We start from the raw sequence: 19,320 nt of genomic DNA, 5'->3' as shown, positions 1-19,320 counted from the left end.
TCCCTCCGTTCCTAAATATTTGTCTTTTTAGAGATTTCAAATGGACTACCACATACGGATGTATATAGACATATTTTAGAGTGTAGATTCACTCATTTTGCTCTGTATGTAGTCACTTGTTGAAATCTCTAGAAAGACAAATATTTAGGAATGGAGGGAGTAACTTATAATCTAGCAAATCTTTGTCAAGAAAGTAGTGAACATGCTATGTGCATTTCCATCTCAATGCAACTGACATCATAACTTGATGGCAAAGATCTGCATTAATTTCTCTAGAAAAGAAGATCTGCATCAAATACAGCAGCAAACAAAAGAACAGGCATGAAACAACCACAGCAAATGGAATGAGGCTCTTGAGTGATTTTATGTTCCACCAGCATTGTCAGTGATATTGCCATGTTGACTTCTTGACAAACTCCACAGAGTCAACCCAGCATTGGACCATATTTCCTCGCTCAGCCACTGTATGATAGTGCAGGAATGTGGCTCGGGTGCAAGCTATTTTAATTCATATAGCTGGAATTTTGTGGATAGGTTTGGTTTGCGTTACCAGAAGGCCGTTCCAGGGCAAAGAGCTTCCAGTTTTTATTTGATGTGTTAATTCTATGTGGGGCACGGCTAAATAGCAGTCGCCCGTTAGAAAAGAGCAGTACGGTCACTTGAAGGACAGAACGAGCAGGCGACACGCTCCAACCTGGTTTTTCCCCCCTTTTTTTCTCCCTTCCGTTTCCAATCGACGGAGGCATCGTGATCTCCGGGGCATCAAACATGAAAAATCTTGGACTTTCAGAAAAGAGGATTTTCAGAATTTTAGGTCAACGTTCAAACATTTTGTTCAAACTTTTGCAAAGAAGACTTCCACAATTTTTTGGTGAAACTTATAGAAAGTGGACTTCCACAAAAAAAACTTTTCAAAAACGGACTTCCACAAATTTTTGGGTGAACTTTCGGAAACACACACACAAAACTTTCATAACATCAGAAAATCTTAGGCCCAACTTTCAGAAAATCTGGGGAAGCTTTCAAAAAATTCAAAAATAAAAACTTCAAACAAATTAGCCTTAGTGGATGCGGCAGCCCACTTTGCCACTGCGGAATCCGGTAGCCACGGGGACCTGGCCGGTGGTCGGATCCGGCTGAGCCCACCACGGGAGCGCCAGGATTCGTCTGTCATGGCCCATCACCAAGGGTACTATCGTGCCCCGCAACCGTGGGCTTTCTGGTTCGCTGTCGGGGAGTCCAGATGTGCCATGAAGGATCCTTGGACACAACGGCACTGTGGCTTGCCAGCTGTCGCAGGTGGAGTGCTAGCCATAGCCTAGTGTGGCGGTGCCACATGTAGCCAGTGCAGGGTAGCGACCGTTGAAGTGTATATGTGGATTGCCTAGCCCTTTCCATCAGTTCGGACTTTTGGTTGTGTTGACTAGTGCATGAAGCTTGACATGGTGTCAGAGTCTAAGGTCTTGAGTTCAAGTCCTGGTTTTTGCAAGTCATCCAAAAATTGTTGTTGTCCCCTCTGTGTCTACATATAGGCCTCTTGAGCCATACCTCAGAGGGGGTGTTGAAGTGTATGTGTGGATTGCCTAGCTCTCTCTCCATCTCACACGACATTGAAAATAAGCCACTAGAGCTACTAGAGAAGGCTATAGAGCTGAGAGGATAAGAAGCATGTGGAAGGGATAAGCGGAATAAGTGGATGAGAAAAAGGGAAGGGAAAAAGATAAGGTGGTGAGCAAGGTCGTTCTATGTGTGGTTCTTAGATCAGAACCAAGTGAGCAAATGCAGCGAATTCGTCAAACCAGATTCCTTCATTTAAGTACACAAATGAGAAAAGTAACCTACACCAAACAGTCATGAAAATGAAAGGCAGGGAATAAGCACACAAGGGTTAGGCGGATCAGCACACACTGTGCACCCCATCTCAGTCTGAATGACATGCTCTACAGTTGGGCGTGATACACATACTCACTTTTGAAGAGTTATCCGCCTGTAAAATCGCAGCAAGTAGATAATAGGATAAGAGGGTGGAAAGCCTAAAGCGTGATGCAGCATGGTCATTTTCATCACAATTTTTTCTGTTCCTCTATTTATTAACAGAGATTTCCATGCAAAAGTTACAATTTCTGACCATTATAATAAGGAAATGATAGAAGACTTTAGAGTATATGTAATGCAGTGAAAGTAAGTCAAGGGAAGATGAACGACGACATACCAATTGATCAAAAGTCTCCTGTGTTGTTGGCTGGTGGTTTGAGCTCACCGATCTTGGAAAATTATAGGAGATGTATGTTACATGCACACACACAGAAAAACTTAGGCATTTCCAGTGCTGCCTATGGCAAGAGGAAGGAAATAAATGTGCTCAAAGCCAGCATGGTACACTGAATATTATTTTTAAGGATGTACACTAAAACTTGCTAACACCCTATACTATAATTCATAGTCATGGTTGGAAGTTGGGACATGTTTTTCAGTGATGTATCCTTGGCAGCCATGCCATTCACACCAGCACATGTGAGCTACTAGCAGTGAAGGATGCTAAGAGAATCCCTCACAAAGGGTGGACAATGGGCCAAAGACAACCCTGATGTGTTCTTATAATTCAAACTGGCATGACCCTACTGCAAATCAGTCACACTGAACTTCATATATTATCTATTAAATCTAGGCGCAAAACAAAGCAGTGTGCCACATCATGACATTCATCCGTCGTAATCCTATTCCAAATTTCCAATCCAACGAACCAATTGTAGAGAAAAAGGCTCTCAGTAGAGTGTTCATCACATCACATTTATATGAAACAATAGAGCTTGGTAATAATCTTTCCACACTAAATTGCAAACAGAGAACAGAATTACCACAACAGCACGCAGGCACAATCATGGTAACATATATGTAGTCCATAGTTATGCCACTTAGAAAAACGGTTACTGTTTTCTATTAGCTGTATGCATAGGAACTACATGTAGGGAAAGATTATCAGAGTGCTACTGTCTATGATGAGCATAGCTTGTATAGAAATTAAGATAGTATAGTCCTGTAAGCTTTTCTGGAACTGAATATATTCTGTACTCCAATACATCCAGTATAAGTTTGTTGACAGGCTTGAGTCTGTTTCAAAAGATCTGATGGACAAGATTTGCTCAATTATTTATAGTATTCACTATGTTCATATATGAAGCAAGTCGGCTAAGACTTCTGAACTTATTATGCAGCAGCCAAGATGATTATGTACTCAGATTATGAAGCCACCATGCAACAGTACCCACCTTGGCCATCCTATCTCAAAATAGTAACACAGTATTAGCCGTCCACAATCAACAGGAGTATATTTGGTAAATTTCAACTGTACTAACCACCCAACATCAAACTATAAATCATCGGTAACATGCTTAAGCTCAAGCCTTTTTTCTAACCACAATCAACAGGAGTATATTTGGTAAATTTCAACTGTACTAACCACCCAACATCAAACTATGAATCATCGGTAACATGCTTAAGCTCAAGCCTTTTTTCTAACAACAAGCTCTAAGTTTGTCTGTAAATTAAGCTCAAGTCTTTCAGCGAAGTTATTTCAAGACTTGGATCCATAAGAACAAGTCATTTCAAGACTAGCCTGCAATAACGCAAGCTAACAGCTAATTAACTGGACTTCCAGTCACAGATAGTCGAGTCATGGAAGAGATAGGTTAGAGATTTAACAAACCAAACCATATGAATAACTGCAGCGAAGAAAATGCAGAAGATGCCAGTAAATGCACTTCCTAGGCTGAACATCACCTTAGATATTTGCAGATCTATATGGTCCCACTGAAACTATCTAGTGACATGGCAGGGTGCTTTAAAACTTTTCTCGTGTATCTTCCGCTTCCTGCCTCTTGATGAGGTTCCAAAAGGTAGAACAGCTAAGGGGAGTACGAACGAATGGCACAAAACCTCAGACTTTGGAATCCAGAGACCCCTTTTGCAAAAGATGTGCACAAAGAGAGCAAGGAGCATCTCCCACCCTTTGCCTGCTTTTGTTATACCACAATGCCTTCTAATTCTCCTATCTTTGGGTTTATTCCAGTAATCTAGTTCAAGAAACAGGCAGTTCCTTTTATACAAAATCTGTACGATTTGCTTCAGAAAATTCTTAGTGTGCCTATAATTACGAATTCATTAGGAAAAGATGAATACACATGCATCCCTAAAATGGAAACTAGCTAAAATACAACATAAAGTGTAACCCCTTATACATTAGTAAGTCTCCAAACTGGGTCTCTCAAATGTTTTGACTCCTGCTCAATTAGATGATTCCAAATTACGTGAAAGTTGTTACCCTTTTATTCTCTACCTGTGCCAAATTCCAACGAATAATTGACAAAAAATGATGTAGTATTTGAGAATTGGCATCGAGACAAGCAGCGTAGCAGCAACATCCGCGTGCAACCACAAGATGCACAGCGGCATTCATCGCCCCCACAAATGACACCACCTGTCACTCACTGGATTCCACTGCCACCCTCCTATTAGTACTCCTCACTGAAATTCCAACACTGACTGCTTCTGCTCACTCCCAAGTAAGTTCAAGAAAAGGATCAAAGGCCACGGGAGAAGAGGAACATGAGAAGATATGTATTCTCCTGAATAGGACACACTAGAGACTAGCCAGAGTCTTCGGTAAGACCCCTCCACCTACAAGTTGCAAGATTTATATGTTCATGAATTGCAATTTCAACAGCAACCTTTTGGAGAACGAAGCTGGAAGGATAAGTTTTCCATGGGCCAGGCCATGCGATGGATGCCATGCAGCACCAAGCGCAGTATACTGCTGTGCTGATGCTGCATATCTCTGTGCATCTTGTGACACACAGGTTCATTCTGCTAACCGTGTGGCATCACGCCATGAGCGTGTGCGTGTCTGCGAAACCTGTGAGAGTGCACCAGCGGTGCTGGCATGCCATGCAGATGCAGCAGCACTATGTACCGCCTGTGATGCACAGGTGCACTCTGCCAACCCAATTGCTCAGAGGCACCAACGAGTGCCTGTGCTGCCACTCCCAGCTGTTGCCATTCCAGCTGCCTCTGGCTTCGCGGAGGCAGAAGCTTCTGTCACTGCCCATGGCGATAAGGAAGAGGGAGAGGAAGTGGACTCTTGGCGCCTCAGAAGAAATTCTGATGACAACAATTGTGCCAACAAGATAGATCGATACTACAACCTTGTCGGATACAATATGTATTACAACAACATCACTTGTGACCCAAGACCAGAAGAACAATACAGAATGCAAGAACAGCATGTGCAGAACAGGTACATCGAGAAGCAAGGGTGTGAGTGTGTAGTACCTCCACAAGTCGTCATGGCAAGTGAGCAGCAAGAGAGCGATTATGGAACTAGAGGAGCAGGGCAGGCTGCCTCCGTTACCGCTATCACCAGTACCTACACAGCTTCCATCAGCAATGACGTGAGTTGATCTATTACTTTGCTTAAATTATCATTCGGCGATCTATTTATGTTTTGAGTTCGTACCACTTCAAGGCAGCTCAGGTTAGTCCATTTCTGTGTTAAAATAATATATCAAACAGATTGATTGAATTAATTATTGTCACATCTCACTTAGGATACAAGATGCAGATTATTTGCCTATTTTCTCCTTCCTCTTTTATCTCTTCTCTGCTTTTTTTCGATCTTCTAGGTCAGGCTTTTTAGCTTGATATTTTCCGCAAGTTCTTTTCCCACATACTGTATCCAAAAAGGAGCTGTCCAACAGAATGTTTGAATGCTCTTTATTCCCTCAGACCTAAAATAATGCAGAAGTCACAAAAAATATAAATGTAGAAATAACTCCGAGAGAACTTAGGCAGCTTGTTCCTCTGCAACTAGACTTTGAACTGCTGTTTTTCGAGAAAACGCAAAAGAGCTTGCGTTTCTTTGTATTGAAAAGGGGGGGGGGGGGGGGGGGCTGTTAAATAGTTACAATCCTCCTAGTAGGCGGTTACAACTCTGGATGGTAGTCAATGGACTTTGAACTGCTGTTAGTTACTTAAGATCTCAAACTCATCTACCGACATATAAGTGCAGGTTTTATAGTTTGGGGGGTCAAGGTCTCAGTTTCATCTTATTGCAGGGTGTTCAAAACCAGCACTTCTCATATTATTGAAGTATTTCAGTGACTATTTGGCAATTCTATCTCAGGTATCTTTCTCATCAATGGAGGTGGGTATAATACCAGACAACACCAGACCAGATATCTCAAACAGCAACATCCTGACTGGCAGTGAAGCCATGGAGCTCTCAGGCCATTCACTTCAGATGCCAGTGCACTTCAGCTCCATGGACAGAGAGGCCAGGGTCCTCAGGTACAAGGAGAAGAAGCAGACAAGGAAGTTTCAGAAAACCATAAGGTATGCAACAAGGAAAGCTTATGCAGAAGCACGACCACGGATCAAGGGTCGATTCGCTAAAAGATCAGATATAGAGCATGAGGAGGACCACATGCTGTCACCACCAGCCCTACCAGATACTAGTAGCTATAATACTGTTCCATGGTTCTGATGTAATGAGATAACAAAAAATGTGTTGACAGACACATGGAATGATGGACACCGTAATCATATGGTTCAATGCATTGTGCAAGTGTCCAAAATCTCTTGTAAATCATTTAAGTTTGCTCTGAGACCATATGAAGACAAATCATTGTGTGGTCCAACGTAAATGTGAAGTGTGACATAAGAGAAAACATCTAACAACAATTCAAGTATTTCACGCGATTATCAAGAGTAGCAACAAAGGTTGGGACTTCTACTGTTAGTAGCATTTTTACATGTCAAGATGAACAACTCTGCTTTGCCTTGGGTAAACAACATGGAGCATAGTAGTTATTAATAACATAACATATTTTGAACCACATAGGTCCAATATCAGTGATCTGCGAGGACATTAAATAAGAAACATCATGGCTTAACATTAACAGACACACATAACAATAAACCATGGTTACGCACTTCTGGGAGAATAATTACTACTATGGGCTAATGATATGTGCAGGTTCACACACAATTTCGATAACGGTTTACGACATCAGTTTCGAAACATGCAAAGGCACCAGAATGAGATTTCTTGGCTAGTGCAGTATGGATTATTAAATCCTTCTCTGAGAAAGGGGCGTAGTTGCACTACACTCCCTTGCTATGTCAAGTAAAAGTGATCATGAATTCTTTCTTTGAGAAAGGCGCATAAATTTCAATATGCTGTCGCGCTATGTTGAGCAAAAACAAATTGGCGTTGTATGTTGACCAATTTGATTAGAAACCTTGCAAAGATTTGAAAGTTTGAAGGGGGTAGAGGCAGATATATACACAGCTCATACTTTCCATGAAGTATTGTATCTGTGTGATACTATTCAGTTTGACCTAAGTATGCATAAATGTAAAATGCTCGCGTGACATCTATTTGGGAAATTCACAGAGAAGGACTAGCAGAACAGAACAATGATTCAGGGACATGGCACAGCATGGTAATATATCAGCTTTATATGCAATGATGAAACGGTTAATACAGAAACAGATCAACTAATCATCATGCTCCTCTTGACCTCCAGAATCTACACGGTTCAATCAATCCTCGTGTTATGTTCTTGAAAATAATCAATCATCATGTTCCTCGTCAGATTCCGAATCTAAGCAAAGGAGGAAAACAGTAAACATCACAACACATAAGCAAATCTGAGCCATATATTATGTGACTTAGACTGATGGATAATAAATGACCATAAATACAAGTATATACAAGGCTGAGACTGAAGTGACAGGTAATATATTAACCAAATTTAACTCGGAAAGAGAAACCTACCAGATCTAATGTCATCCCCAACATGCCCTTTAGACTGAATTTGCTTCACGAGCATTCGCTTCATTAAGACAAACCAATATATGTGTAGAACAAGGAGGGAGAACAGAAGACAGTTGAACACATAGTAGTATATCGGCCCATAAAATTTATGTCTCTCCTTGTTCAAAATATGAACAATTTCATAGCTGAAATTTACAGAAGAAATGCACAAGTTTTAGCGACATTCTAGAGTTACCTAAAGTATAGAACCCCATGTAAGAACAGAGTTACTGGTATGTACCTAGTGCTCCAGAGAATCCAGAATGGAAAATATATCAGGCGAAGGATCACCCAAGAAATGACGAAAAGAAGAAATGATACATCAGCAAGCAACTGGCGTCCACTGTACTTAGAAATTTTTCCAACCTCCAGGAACACATCACTTGCATCATGAACGGCAAGCACAACTGAACCCACTCGTGCAAACCTGTTAAGGAAACTACTCAGCTCAGAGTACCAAAGAAAAACATGTGCAGGCGTTCCAACAACTGCTAGTATTATTAAAAAAACTGCTAGTAACAAAGAAGCATAAAAAAAAGGCAGACAAATGCTTGATGTTTATGTTCTCTACCAGGAGATGACAATCAGCTGGGTATAACTATAAGATGACAATCCGACAAACAGAGTTGCATATCTAGCTACTGTATTCTCTACCAGGAGAAAAATACCAGCCACCAAAACAAGTAAACATTCGTAAATATCTTTTTACAGTTGCAATCCATGCTTGTTCTATCTATCCATCATTCTTCCATTACATTCTAGAAGCAGAAAGCTGTTCCAAATCCACACTTTTCTCAACTATTGGCTCAATGAAGGCTGTCATGTAAAATCCCCCAAGATTATGGAGGTATGTAAAAGAAAGCTAGTAGCAGGCAAATTACTAATAAACAAGCAAAGCTTTTCTCTAGGGAACAAGCAATGCAAGCATGGATTAACAGTATATGATATATGCAGCTATATATGAATTGAGAGTATGGAGGAATGTAACAGAAAGCTAGTACATGCAAATCTTACTAATACAAAAAGCAACGCAAATATGGATTAACAATATATGATATATGCAGGCATGCAGTTATATATGAACACTATAGAAAGAATAACCAAATGTATACACAGTTTGTATTGCGGAGTCTGCATTTTGTCATCTATATGTTACAGACCAGCAGGGATCTACCTTCCACATTCATTGGAAGATGCACAGGTTTACATGCGTGCACCACTGCCCAAATAGCCAAACACTGACATGCACATTCATTTGCTATTGCACCCTAGCAAGTATAATTCTCACCACTTGAATCATGACAAGAATCAGATTAGCTAAATAGTGTGCAAGTAATGATTGCAATGTATAAGAAGGCACTAAACTTGAATTAACATAAACCAGCTTGACAAATATTCAGATAGTTAAAAGCCTAATCACCTGAATATGTACGACATTACAATGAGAAATACAGATGCTATGTGATGAGTCATTGAAAGGCCAAAGTCTGAACGCCTTGTTTCCCAAAAGAGAAGGGCAATTATTGAGTACATGTAAAAACCAGCAGCATACATGTAAACCCCCTTTAGTTTAAACCTGGAGAAAGGAATGAATTTATTAATAATTTGGTACCAAAAAAGAACATTCTAATAAACATGGGGAAACTGAAGTTTATATTACTTCATTGTTTGATCTGGCCAAATCTGGTCTCCTGGTCCAACCCAGAAATTCATTGTGTTGGTGAACCATGGCTCGTTGTACATCACAGCTAATGCCAGAAATTCCGCGGAAAGGAAATAAACGCCTTTCCAGGCGGATTCCTTAAACTTTCTGATCTTCATCCTCTCTGCATCTGTCTCGGAGCCAAGCCTCGCATCCCACTTCCCAAAAATCAGACGCCTTGCTAGCCTCTATACACAAAATACAGGTGATAGTTAGCTCATGAGTTTCGTCTACTATGACGAGCCCACATTTTTTCGTGAAAATGGAGTAACTCATAGAGGAAGATGCCAACTCGCAGGTAATAGTGTTCAGGTTTGTTTGCACAATTAAGTGGCCAGGTGCAGGAATGTGTGCATGCAGAAACTGATGCATCCCCTTAATTACAAACCCCCATTTCAACTCGGATTATTTTACCAAAATGATAAAACCCAGTCATTAACATTTTCACTGTCATGACAGCATTTCTTCGTTTAAAAACACCAGTTAATCATGACCACGCTAGCAGATGATCATAGATAGATTTATAGCAAATAATTACCACGAGAACTCACCGTCGGCACCCCATTCCCTTTAGAAACTACCATTTGTACTACTAGTAACAAAATGACTCGAGCATCACCTAGGTGTTGGATCGTGAGGGCAAACGACAAAGGAAATTATTCGAAACTGAGCGGGGCGGGGGGAAACTGTCTGGAGTGTCACAACCTCGAATGCGAAGCGGTCGAGGAGGAAGCGGGCGGCGAGGAAGAAGGTGGCGAATAAGGGGAGGGCCGCGAAGTCGGCGTAGGCGGGGTGGCTCTCCGCCTCCCAGTCGATTGACGGGACGCCCATCGCGGCGGCTCGTCGTCCGGGATGCTGGCCCGCTGGGTGGTCGGCGGTCTCTTTTCTGCTCGAGACGAGACGGGCGGTCGGCGGTCGACGGAGAGGGAGAGCGGAGGCTATATGGTGCGCGGTGCGAGAGGAGGCGCCCGACGGTCTGGGTGACCGGCGCGGCGGCCGAAGGCGACGGGTGGTCGGACCGGACACCGGAGCCGAGATGAACGGCTGAGCCGGGTTCTGCTTCCTGGGGTTGGCGGCTCCCTGACCAGTACTATTCTAATTTGACCGGCATTTTGGGGCTCTAGAATATTGGACTTTCCTCTTTTGTGGAGAGAATCTCGGACTTTGAAGTAGCGCTCCCTATTTTTCTTTGTTTCGATAAAAGATCGATTTATTTATTTAAGATGGAGCATCAAGAGAATATAAATACAATAAACATACACACTGGTCTCTGTATAAATAAAATGCACAAAACCAACATCAATGCATGCACTTAAAAATTAAGTCAGCAAATAGTAAAGTAGGCAAGGAAAAAAGAAAAAAAAAACCAAAGCGATCAGATCCATCACTGGCAAACTACATCTCTACTTCTAATGGAGCAGTTGGTAGTCTTCGCCGGTTAATTTTCGTCCCACCACTTTTATCCGGTTTTTTTTTAGGTTAACCTTTTTAGATTTTTTTCGTCGTTTTTTTTATGGTTTTCTTTCGTATCTCAGGCCGCACGTAAGAAAACAGTCAACCAGGCTCATCAGATCTCGATCTGCTTCATCTCTCAAAGGACGCCCCAGCCCCGAGAGGAGCCGCCGCCGCCGGGGAACGAGAGGAGCCGCCGCCTCCAGGTCACCGCTGCCCTCGCCCTCGCATCCATACCTTCGCCGTCGCCCTCGCGCTCGCGGATCCCTGAAATGCCGCCGATCCGAGACAAGTCGTCGCCGCGAGGAACGAGACGAGCCGCCGGCGCCGAGGAACGAGACGAGCTAGGGTTCCATACGCCGCCGCCGGTATCTCGCCCCCTCACCATGTACGCACCTCTCCTTTCCATCCCCATCTGAGACCGAAACCTACTCATGCCTCTCCTTGTTCGCCCACGCCATTGCAGTCCCAACCACGAACGCCGACGCCGGCTGTAGCCGTCACGCCGCCAGCCATCCATGCCTCGTAGCCGTCGCAGCCAGTGCTTCCCCACTGAACGAGCGCCAAGGAGAAACACCGCTGTCTTTCTACATGGTGGCCGCTCCCCTCGATCCCCTCCATCGCCTCCGCCGCCGCCGAGGTACGAGATCGCCTCCATCTTGTTCCTTCCCTGGCCACGCCCCTCCCAATTTCTTCCCCTCATCCAGCTAGGGTTCTCACCCGCCGCCGCTTCCCTGCTGCTACCCGCCACCGGATGCCCTCCACGGACACCACCACCATGATGGCGGAATGAAGAGCAAGAGGGGTCGTCGAGGATGGGTGCCGTCGTGAGGATGCTGGTGCCCGTGTGCGGTGATGGCATTGTGGCGGAAGAAGGTCTTCTTCCTGGGGAGCCGCTACCAGCCTCCGTCTCCACCCGCGGCCACGCTAAAAAGACAGGTACGCCGCCGCGCCCTCGACATATTCCCTACTGCACGTATGGTCAAGCATGTATCGCTTATCTTGCCCCATACGGCCTTGGCAGATCTCAATACTTGCTTGCTAATGTGCATGTGTGGATGTTGCTGGTTGCTGCTGCTGTGCACGTCTGCTTGGTGTGCCCCTGCTGTTTTGTGTTCTCACCACCACATCCACGACAAATAAAATTTTAGTTTTCTTAGAATGGTGTGTGCCATGATCTTCATGCCCGGCAGGGTTTAAATTACGCCTGTGGACAACGGGATTTTGATGTCCAGTTAAACTATCACTTGGTTGTGCATATGCACTATCTATTAAACCGACAATCGTTGTTTTCAGGTTCAGGTTCGATATGTCAGGTCTGAAGTACGCTCCTGAGTTAAAGAAAGACCTCGAGAGACTCTGTAGGTACGGTGCTATTGTTAGTGTGTTGTTGTCAGTACTACTCCAATACTTCGGTGTGGGGTTGCATAGTACTCCAATACTTTAGTGTGGGGTAGTAAAAAATGTATTCGTGGTGGGAAAGCATCAGTCGTTCGTATTTGCAGAATATGGAAATCAACAAATATTACCATTAAGAAAGCATGCATGTTATAGTGAATACTTAGTATACCAGTCATATTTTCTTGTCAACATGCACCTATTTGGAGGCTTATCCGATATTATTGCAATCTGGTAGAACTAACATATACTACTTTACTGGAGCTAGCACCTCATGCATAGTTATTGTATCAACCAGAAAGAAACTTCCGATCTACCATTTTACAGAACCAAATTGTATAGTGAGTAATTGAAGTGAAGTTGTTTTGGGCACCCAAAGATAATTCTGTTTGTATATTCCTGCCACTTGTACGGTTACGAGAAGCTAAATGTTGTTTTTCTTTTTTATGTTCTATAAATTATTTCCATGGTTATCTCCGATACAGTTTTAAAATGACCTTTTTGGACCAATTATATTAGCTCAAGTAGCCATTTAGTTGAGTTCAAGTTCAGATTTGGCTGCCATCTTAGTTCAGTTCAGTTAGGAGCAACGTTTAGCATTCTAGCTGTATGATATGATGTCTACACATTTCCCTGTTCTCTTTTTGTGTACTGTAATTCCAGACTCTTTAGGTTAACCACTGCCACTAATTCTCTAATGGATATGCCATGTGCATAGGAAGGGTGCACCCGTTTTTCCTTATCTTCATCTGAATTAAATCCGTTCAGTGTGTATGCAGGAACTAAAGACATGTATTAGAGAATGAAGCATCAATCCTCTTCTTGCTTATTGTTTGTCAAATGCTATATTAAAGCACTGTATCAATTCCATTGTTATTTACACGAAGGGACGGATTAGGACCTGTGGGATCATGGCTCTTTCAGCTTGAACGTAAGCCTCTCCGGTTGTTGCATTTACATAATAATATCTTCATTTGACAATTATGTTTATTTTTCATCCTTTTTCAGAGTATTTGTGATGTATCCTTCACTTACCGTGCCACGGGGTTGTCGCGGATATTGGTGGAGGACTTGGTGGACTAGCGCAAAATGGAAATCTATAAAGAAGTGAAACTAATCAGCTATGGTTCTTCTGGAGTATTTGTGCAACCAGCAGGCCGCCCATGAGAAATATGATGTTCTTTATGCATTTAAAAAACTACTAAAGGGAAAGTTGTGAATGTGTAAGTTTTGCACCAGTAGATTCTGAATTATGTTGTTTATGCTTTTAAAAGATATACAATTCTTGAACCTTTTCAGAATTATGTAATCATCCCCTCAAACTCAGTGTATTGCAGAGCGTATGCGTCAGAGGCCAGTCGGCAGAGGTGCATGCAGGTTTGTGCTTGAGGGTGCACGCGAGCCGGCGGCTACAGGCAGAGGGTGCAGCCTGTGTGTGCGTGTTGTGGCCGCCTGATTTGATTGTAAATCGTGTAGAGCAAAGGCGGCTTCTGTGGCGCCGGAGCAACAATTTCAGTGAGCACATGGACTTGATGCAGGGAGGGTCGTCGAAGAGAAGGACGGCGGCCCGGCCTACACATGATGGAACACACATTGCCGACGATGCGGTACCAGGCCTGGAGAAGAGATCCCGAGGTATGCATGAAGCCTTCTTAGTTAGTTTTTTAGTTGAGCGACTGCATAACTGAAGAATTTTGTGTGTGTAGTCTTTCAAAGTTGATTCAGACATAGCCTTACAATTCAAGAGCAACAGTGTCTGAACTTTTCAAAATTATATCAATTATTGTACTGTTTTTGGATTGTTGACGAGAGATGTAGATTTGTGATACTGATTGCAATGAAATTTGGTTCAGTTATTCAGTGTTTAGACATACAAGATACTATACTATAGCTTAGGATTAAAAAAATTGGTCGCTTTGTTTCATTCTAGAATGCCCGCTGCAGTACTGCTTTGCCACTATCTGCATGATATCCCTGGCAATATTTCTGGAAAGCATTACAAACTATATAAGTTTTGCCGTCACTGCTTGCCTTGCCTGTGCAGTTTCCATTCTTCTGCAACGACAGGGAGTATGTTATCGGTCGCAGGGTCTAGGCATCTAGAAAGACGTACTACTGCGCTAATAAGGTATCTGATGAAATAGTACAACTTTATATGTCAGGGTTCCTTTACGACAGGGAGTATGTTATCGGTCACGTGATTGCTTTTACAGCCATTTTCAGGGTTCCTTTACTACTGTACATGAGATGGAAATACTGCTTTTGTTCCATGTTTCCATTTGCAAATTTTCATCACGTGGTTGCTTTTACAGCCATCGCCGCTTTGTCCATATTTGGTTATGATGCACTGCATTCTATATCCATCAGTGCCGTCACTGCTTGCCTTGCCTGTGCAGTTTCCATTCTTCTGCAACGACAGGGAGTATGTTATCGGTCGCAGGGTCTAGGCATCTAGAAAGACGTACTACTGCGCTAATAAGGTATCTGATGAAATAGTACAACTTTATATGTCAGGGTTCCTTTACGACAGGGAGTATGTTATCGGTCACGTGATTGCTTTTACAGCCATTTTCAGGGTTCCTTTACTACTGTACATGAGATGGAAACTCTTACTGTTTTTGTTCCATGTTTCCATTTGCAAATTTTCATCACGTGGTTGCTTTTACAGCCATCGCCGCTTTGTCCATATTTGGTTATGATGCACTGCATTCTATATCCATCAGTGCCGTCACTGCTTGCCTTGCCTGTGCAGTTTCCATTCTTCTGCAACGACAGGGAGTATGTTATCGGTCGCAGGGTCTAGGCATCTAGAAAGACGTACTACTGCGCTAATAAGGTATCTGATGAAATAGTACAACTTTATATGTCAGGGTTCCTTTACGACAGGGAGTATGTTATCGGTCACGTGATTGCTTTTACAGCCATTTTAAGGGTTCCTTTACTACTGTACATGAGATGGAAACTCTTACTGTTTTTGTTCCATGTTTCCATTTGCAAATTTTCATCACGTGGTTGCTTTTACAGCCATCGCCGCTTTGTCCATATTTGGTTATGATGCACTGCATTCTATATCCATCAGTGCCAAGCATATTTCTCCTTTCTATCTGTAGTTCCTCGCACTAGATAAGCGAAGGACGATGCATACTATGATCCCTCCCTCTCTCTCTCTCTATATATATATATAAATTCATGGTAGCAATAATCACTATGTACTGATACTAATTAAACTATACCTTTCAGGTGTTTGATGAAATGACCTTCGTCCGGAAATACTTGTCATCAAAATGAATAAAAGGAGATCACAATGTTGGACACGACCACCTAAGAATCAAATATTTTTAGTTGGAATACTATTTTAATGATCAATCACAATGTTGGACGCGACCACCTACTTATTCCCGAGACTTTAAGTCTTTGGTGGCTTAAGCACAATATGCCCGGCATATGTTCTACATCTGCGGCATGTAATGACCCTACTGGCATTTCAAGAGGTCTGTAAATACAACACTCTTCCAAAGTATTTCCAAGTAAGTGTTCACCTCGTGAGATTTATTAAATGTTTTAGATATCTCGCTTGTGAATGCTCATCGGTAGCTAATATCCCGAGTATTTTGATAACGGGTTTAGATCTGGACAGTTATTGAGCCTGCATTGATGAAATAGTTGACAAAGAAGGAACTGAAATGAGGTTATTGAGGCTGCATTTAAGAATTTTGGTTGATGAGCTGATATCTGACCAAAAACTCAAGAACTAGAAGCAAGCCTGACATCCTTTTTCTGTAATCGGTATATTCTCGGTAGCAAGCCTGTCATCCTTTTGTATCCACATGAGGCTTAGGGGCCGTTTGGATTAGCACCAACGTCGATACTATGAGCAGTGAGCAAGTCATGTATAAAGCAAAAACAAAATATTGGTCTGCTATCAAATGGTACATTTATTTGAACTCTAAGGGCAGGTTCAGGGTCTCATGAAGAGGGCATGTGTTTGTATTAGGTGAGATCTGAACTGATTCTGACTAATGTGAAATTAATTTTGTTGTTGATGGATCTGCAATTATTTATGTGCACAGAAGTGCCGTAGTTGAGAAGCCTGAGAAGAATATATCACTTAGGTACAGATTCGAGCTAGGGTTTTTCATTTTCTCCTTCCAATCCATTTATTATGCGATAATTTGCCCATAAAAGACATACATGATGGTCGTCGTTGGACAGACTATATTTGTTTACTTCTACCCATAAATTTAAAATCCTGAACATGTATATTACACATCTCTTGAGGATACATTAATATTAAACTATGTGTGCGTTCCACTGCATTCATCTATTTAAGGCATGATATTTGTAAGCTTGGTTCAGGCTGCCGCGCATCTATCTATATAATGCACAATATTTCTATGCTTGGTTCAGGTTGTTTCCGACAACCATTGGCAATCTGTCCCTATGTCATTCCTCTTATATATACATAAGAACTGTCTACACAGATCAGAGTGTGTGTATGAGGGTCGTTTCCATTTGTGTTCTGTTCCCTTTATTGTTTTATCAATGTAAAACCCTTGAAAAATTATCCATTCCTTTTTCACAGATCAGAAGGTTTTGCAGTTGACAAGCTTACAGGTTTGAGCACCCCAAACAACGGGGTGGGCCCTTTGACCTGTGGGTTCTGCTGGTACCAAGAGAAGGAGGTTCCTTTTAACCTGCAGGAGCTCTGCCAATGGCAGCGTGCTTTCCTTGACAATGATGTGGTACTGCACGTACGCAACATGCAGCAAGTGAAATCGGCGCAAGAGGGCATCTTGCAAGCAGCACCAAATCCTATATTATGGGACCGAGTGAGTATCTCAAAGAAGAAATAATTTTTTTGATGTAGGAATATCTGTAGGCTGATTATGCTTTGATGTATAGATCGCAGTAGCACTTAGATAAAATATAAGTTCTTAGCCAGTTCAATAGTACTTTTGTCGAACAAAGCTCAATTGACATTACGTGAAAACCTTGAGAATACCTGAGGGGACAAGGCAAGTGTTGTTTGTAATGACTTGTGTTATGATATTGCAAAATAGATTAGACGGAAAAGTACATAGCATTGCCATGGAATATTTAATACTTTTAGATCTGCCTGTTCATATGATGGCATCCACAAAATCCTTTCTACCACGTGGGTGTGTTTGTGTTAGAGTTGTTTCACACAAATAGTCAAATTATTTTCTATGTGTATGCTTCTCCTTTTATCAACTTATGAGAAATTATATTAATGGGACATGCTTTATTTGCAAGATATAGATGTCTTAACTTGATAAAAGAACTTTATATCGAATGTGTTTGTGCGACTGAAGATGAGGCATGCTTTATTTGAAAAATTATATTGAGTGTGTTTGTGCGACTGGAGATGGAGGATGGCTTGTGCTCTCGCTTGTGCGGTTACCACGGTGCTCCAGCCATTATGAAGAGGTGTTATGGCGGTGATAATGTGTTCCAACTTGGACGGCGTTGCCCCCATTGTGGTGTACGGAGCTAGAGATGTGTAGTGCTATGGATGAAAGTCATGTGCAGCTTAGGTCTGTGCCGGTGGCGACGACGCATGTGGGTGCCGTTCCACTCCTTGGAGGCGTCGTCGAGGTGTGTCGGCATCTTTCCCCTCACATTGGTGTTTGGTGGTTGTCTCCGGGCGAAAGCCTAAGTTCTCATAAGTAATGTTCAACAAACTGGAATTCATTTAGCAACCGATTTTTATGCTCCGTTTGAACTCATCTATCTATATATCTATCTATACCCCTCTCTCTCTCTCTCTATATATATATATATATACTAATTAAAGACTCCCTACAATTCCCAGGTTAATCAGTAATTAGGAGTCGTTGATCAGGTGGGACCAAATTATTACGGTGTAGATCTCTCATGAATCTCTCCCCAAAAGAAAAAAAAAATCTTATAGATATTTCCCTCACGATTGAAATTCCTCAATGTCTTGTGCGTTGAAAAAGTCTCACGTATCTCTCTCCCACAACCCCATTCAATCTCAGAAAACAATATAAACAATCTCTCGCGTATCTCCAAATAGGAAAAAACTCTCACGTATATCTCTCCGCACGTGTAAAGAAGTCTCACGTACACATCTCTCCCACAACCACACTCAAACAATTTGGAAAAAAAATCCACCACATGATCCTAATGCATAATTTTTTTCCTCCTCTAATTAAAGCAATTTCTATCTCTTCTGGGAAAAAAACTAAATCTACTCCACGGTCTCTTCCTCATTAGTACTCCATGATATCTTTCTCCATACTTCATGGACTCCTCCTATTCTCCATCGGACTTTCCCCACGTGGAAAATAATTCCATCCACGGCTTCTTCCTCTTCTCCATGATCTCTCTTTCTGTCTCCGCCAATGAAAAACAAATGCATAGCCTCTCTGAAGCTGAACAAGGTAGGTTTGGAAATTGATTTCATGTGCTTAAGGAGATTATCACCCTTATCCATTCCCCTTCGATGCCGGCGAGGTGGTCGGGCGGGAGTTCGGCTCTGTAGCGACGCGGCTCGAGGAAATATAAGTTGTGGTGGCAAATATAATACACATAATCCATATTGTTATGCACTAACGCGTGTGCGTGTGAAATAGATGGATTATGATCCCGTACCCAATAAGATGGATATGTGTGTGTTAGAGAGAGAGGGGGGGGGGGGGGAGAGTGAGGAAGAGAGTGTGTGTGTGAGAATTTGATAGTAAAAAATGTCGCCAATGTCACTTGATATGTATGAGAATATTAAATGTAATATTAATATAACTGATATTGAACTCTTAAAGTTAATGTGGCCGCGTTGCAACGCACAGGCGTTCTTCTAGTCAACTAATAGAATGCCCGTGCGTTGCCACGGGGATTTAAAATATTTTATTAG

General features: G+C 42.2%; 2 protein-coding genes and 1 long non-coding RNA gene across 20 annotated transcripts; 2 read left to right on the top strand and 1 right to left on the bottom strand.

Annotated features, from left to right (window-relative positions):
• Positions 1 to 32: 32 nt before the first annotated feature.
• Positions 33 to 7,323, top strand: LOC125514476 (zinc finger protein HD1-like). Its single transcript, XM_048679817.2, has 2 exons — positions 33 to 5,447; positions 6,179 to 7,323. Exons 1-2 carry the CDS (start codon positions 4,698 to 4,700, stop codon positions 6,536 to 6,538), a joined length of 1,110 nt encoding a protein of 369 aa, XP_048535774.1. The 5' UTR covers positions 33 to 4,697; the 3' UTR covers positions 6,539 to 7,323.
• A 151-nt stretch (positions 7,324 to 7,474) lies between these two features.
• LOC125514477 (ASC1-like protein 2) lies at positions 7,475 to 10,665 on the bottom strand. The gene is made up of 6 exons (XM_048679819.2): positions 10,281 to 10,665; positions 9,534 to 9,763; positions 9,294 to 9,449; positions 8,115 to 8,300; positions 7,835 to 8,019; positions 7,475 to 7,661 (listed from the first exon to the last, which is right to left on the bottom strand). Exons 1-6 carry the CDS (start codon positions 10,404 to 10,406, stop codon positions 7,630 to 7,632), a joined length of 915 nt encoding a protein of 304 aa, XP_048535776.1. The 5' UTR covers positions 10,407 to 10,665; the 3' UTR covers positions 7,475 to 7,629.
• Positions 10,666 to 11,126: 461 nt separating this feature from the next.
• LOC125514478 (uncharacterized) lies at positions 11,127 to 17,548 on the top strand. Of its 18 annotated transcripts, none has more exons than XR_015608653.1 (9): positions 11,127 to 11,415; positions 11,494 to 11,667; positions 11,739 to 11,966; positions 12,324 to 12,392; positions 13,194 to 13,356; positions 13,434 to 13,648; positions 13,753 to 14,060; positions 14,470 to 15,261; positions 15,666 to 17,548. It is a non-coding gene; the product is annotated as an uncharacterized LOC125514478 (long non-coding RNA). The 18 variants fall into 18 exon arrangements; XR_015608647.1 differs by having other exon boundaries at positions 11,735 to 11,966; XR_015608645.1 differs by having other exon boundaries at positions 11,494 to 11,966; positions 14,470 to 14,553; positions 14,822 to 15,261.
• Positions 17,549 to 19,320: the final 1,772 nt, after the last annotated feature.

This window comes from Triticum urartu, chromosome 6A (genome assembly GCF_056163025.1).
Source record: "Triticum urartu cultivar PI428250 chromosome 6A, HENAU_Tu73, whole genome shotgun sequence".
NCBI classification, from domain to species: domain Eukaryota; kingdom Viridiplantae; phylum Streptophyta; class Magnoliopsida; order Poales; family Poaceae; genus Triticum; species Triticum urartu.
This window is presented reverse-complemented; position numbering and strand designations above follow the sequence as displayed.

Excerpts from the sequence above, each read along its gene's own strand:
- LOC125514476 (XM_048679817.2), top strand. The coding sequence starts at position 4,698 with ATGTTCATGAATTGCAATTTCAACAGCAACCTTTTGGAGAACGAAGCT. Across the intron at positions 5,448-6,178 it reads CAGCTTCCATCAGCAATGAC|GTATCTTTCTCATCAATGGA; the intron begins GTGAGTTGATCT and ends ATTCTATCTCAG.
- LOC125514477 (XM_048679819.2), bottom strand. The coding sequence starts at position 10,406 with ATGGGCGTCCCGTCAATCGACTGGGAGGCGGAGAGCCACCCCGCCTAC. Across the intron at positions 9,450-9,533 it reads TGGCCAGATCAAACAATGAA|GTTTAAACTAAAGGGGGTTT; the intron begins GTAATATAAACT and ends TCCTTTCTCCAG. Across the intron at positions 8,020-8,114 it reads TGGATTCTCTGGAGCACTAG|CTATGAAATTGTTCATATTT; the intron begins GTACATACCAGT and ends TGTAAATTTCAG.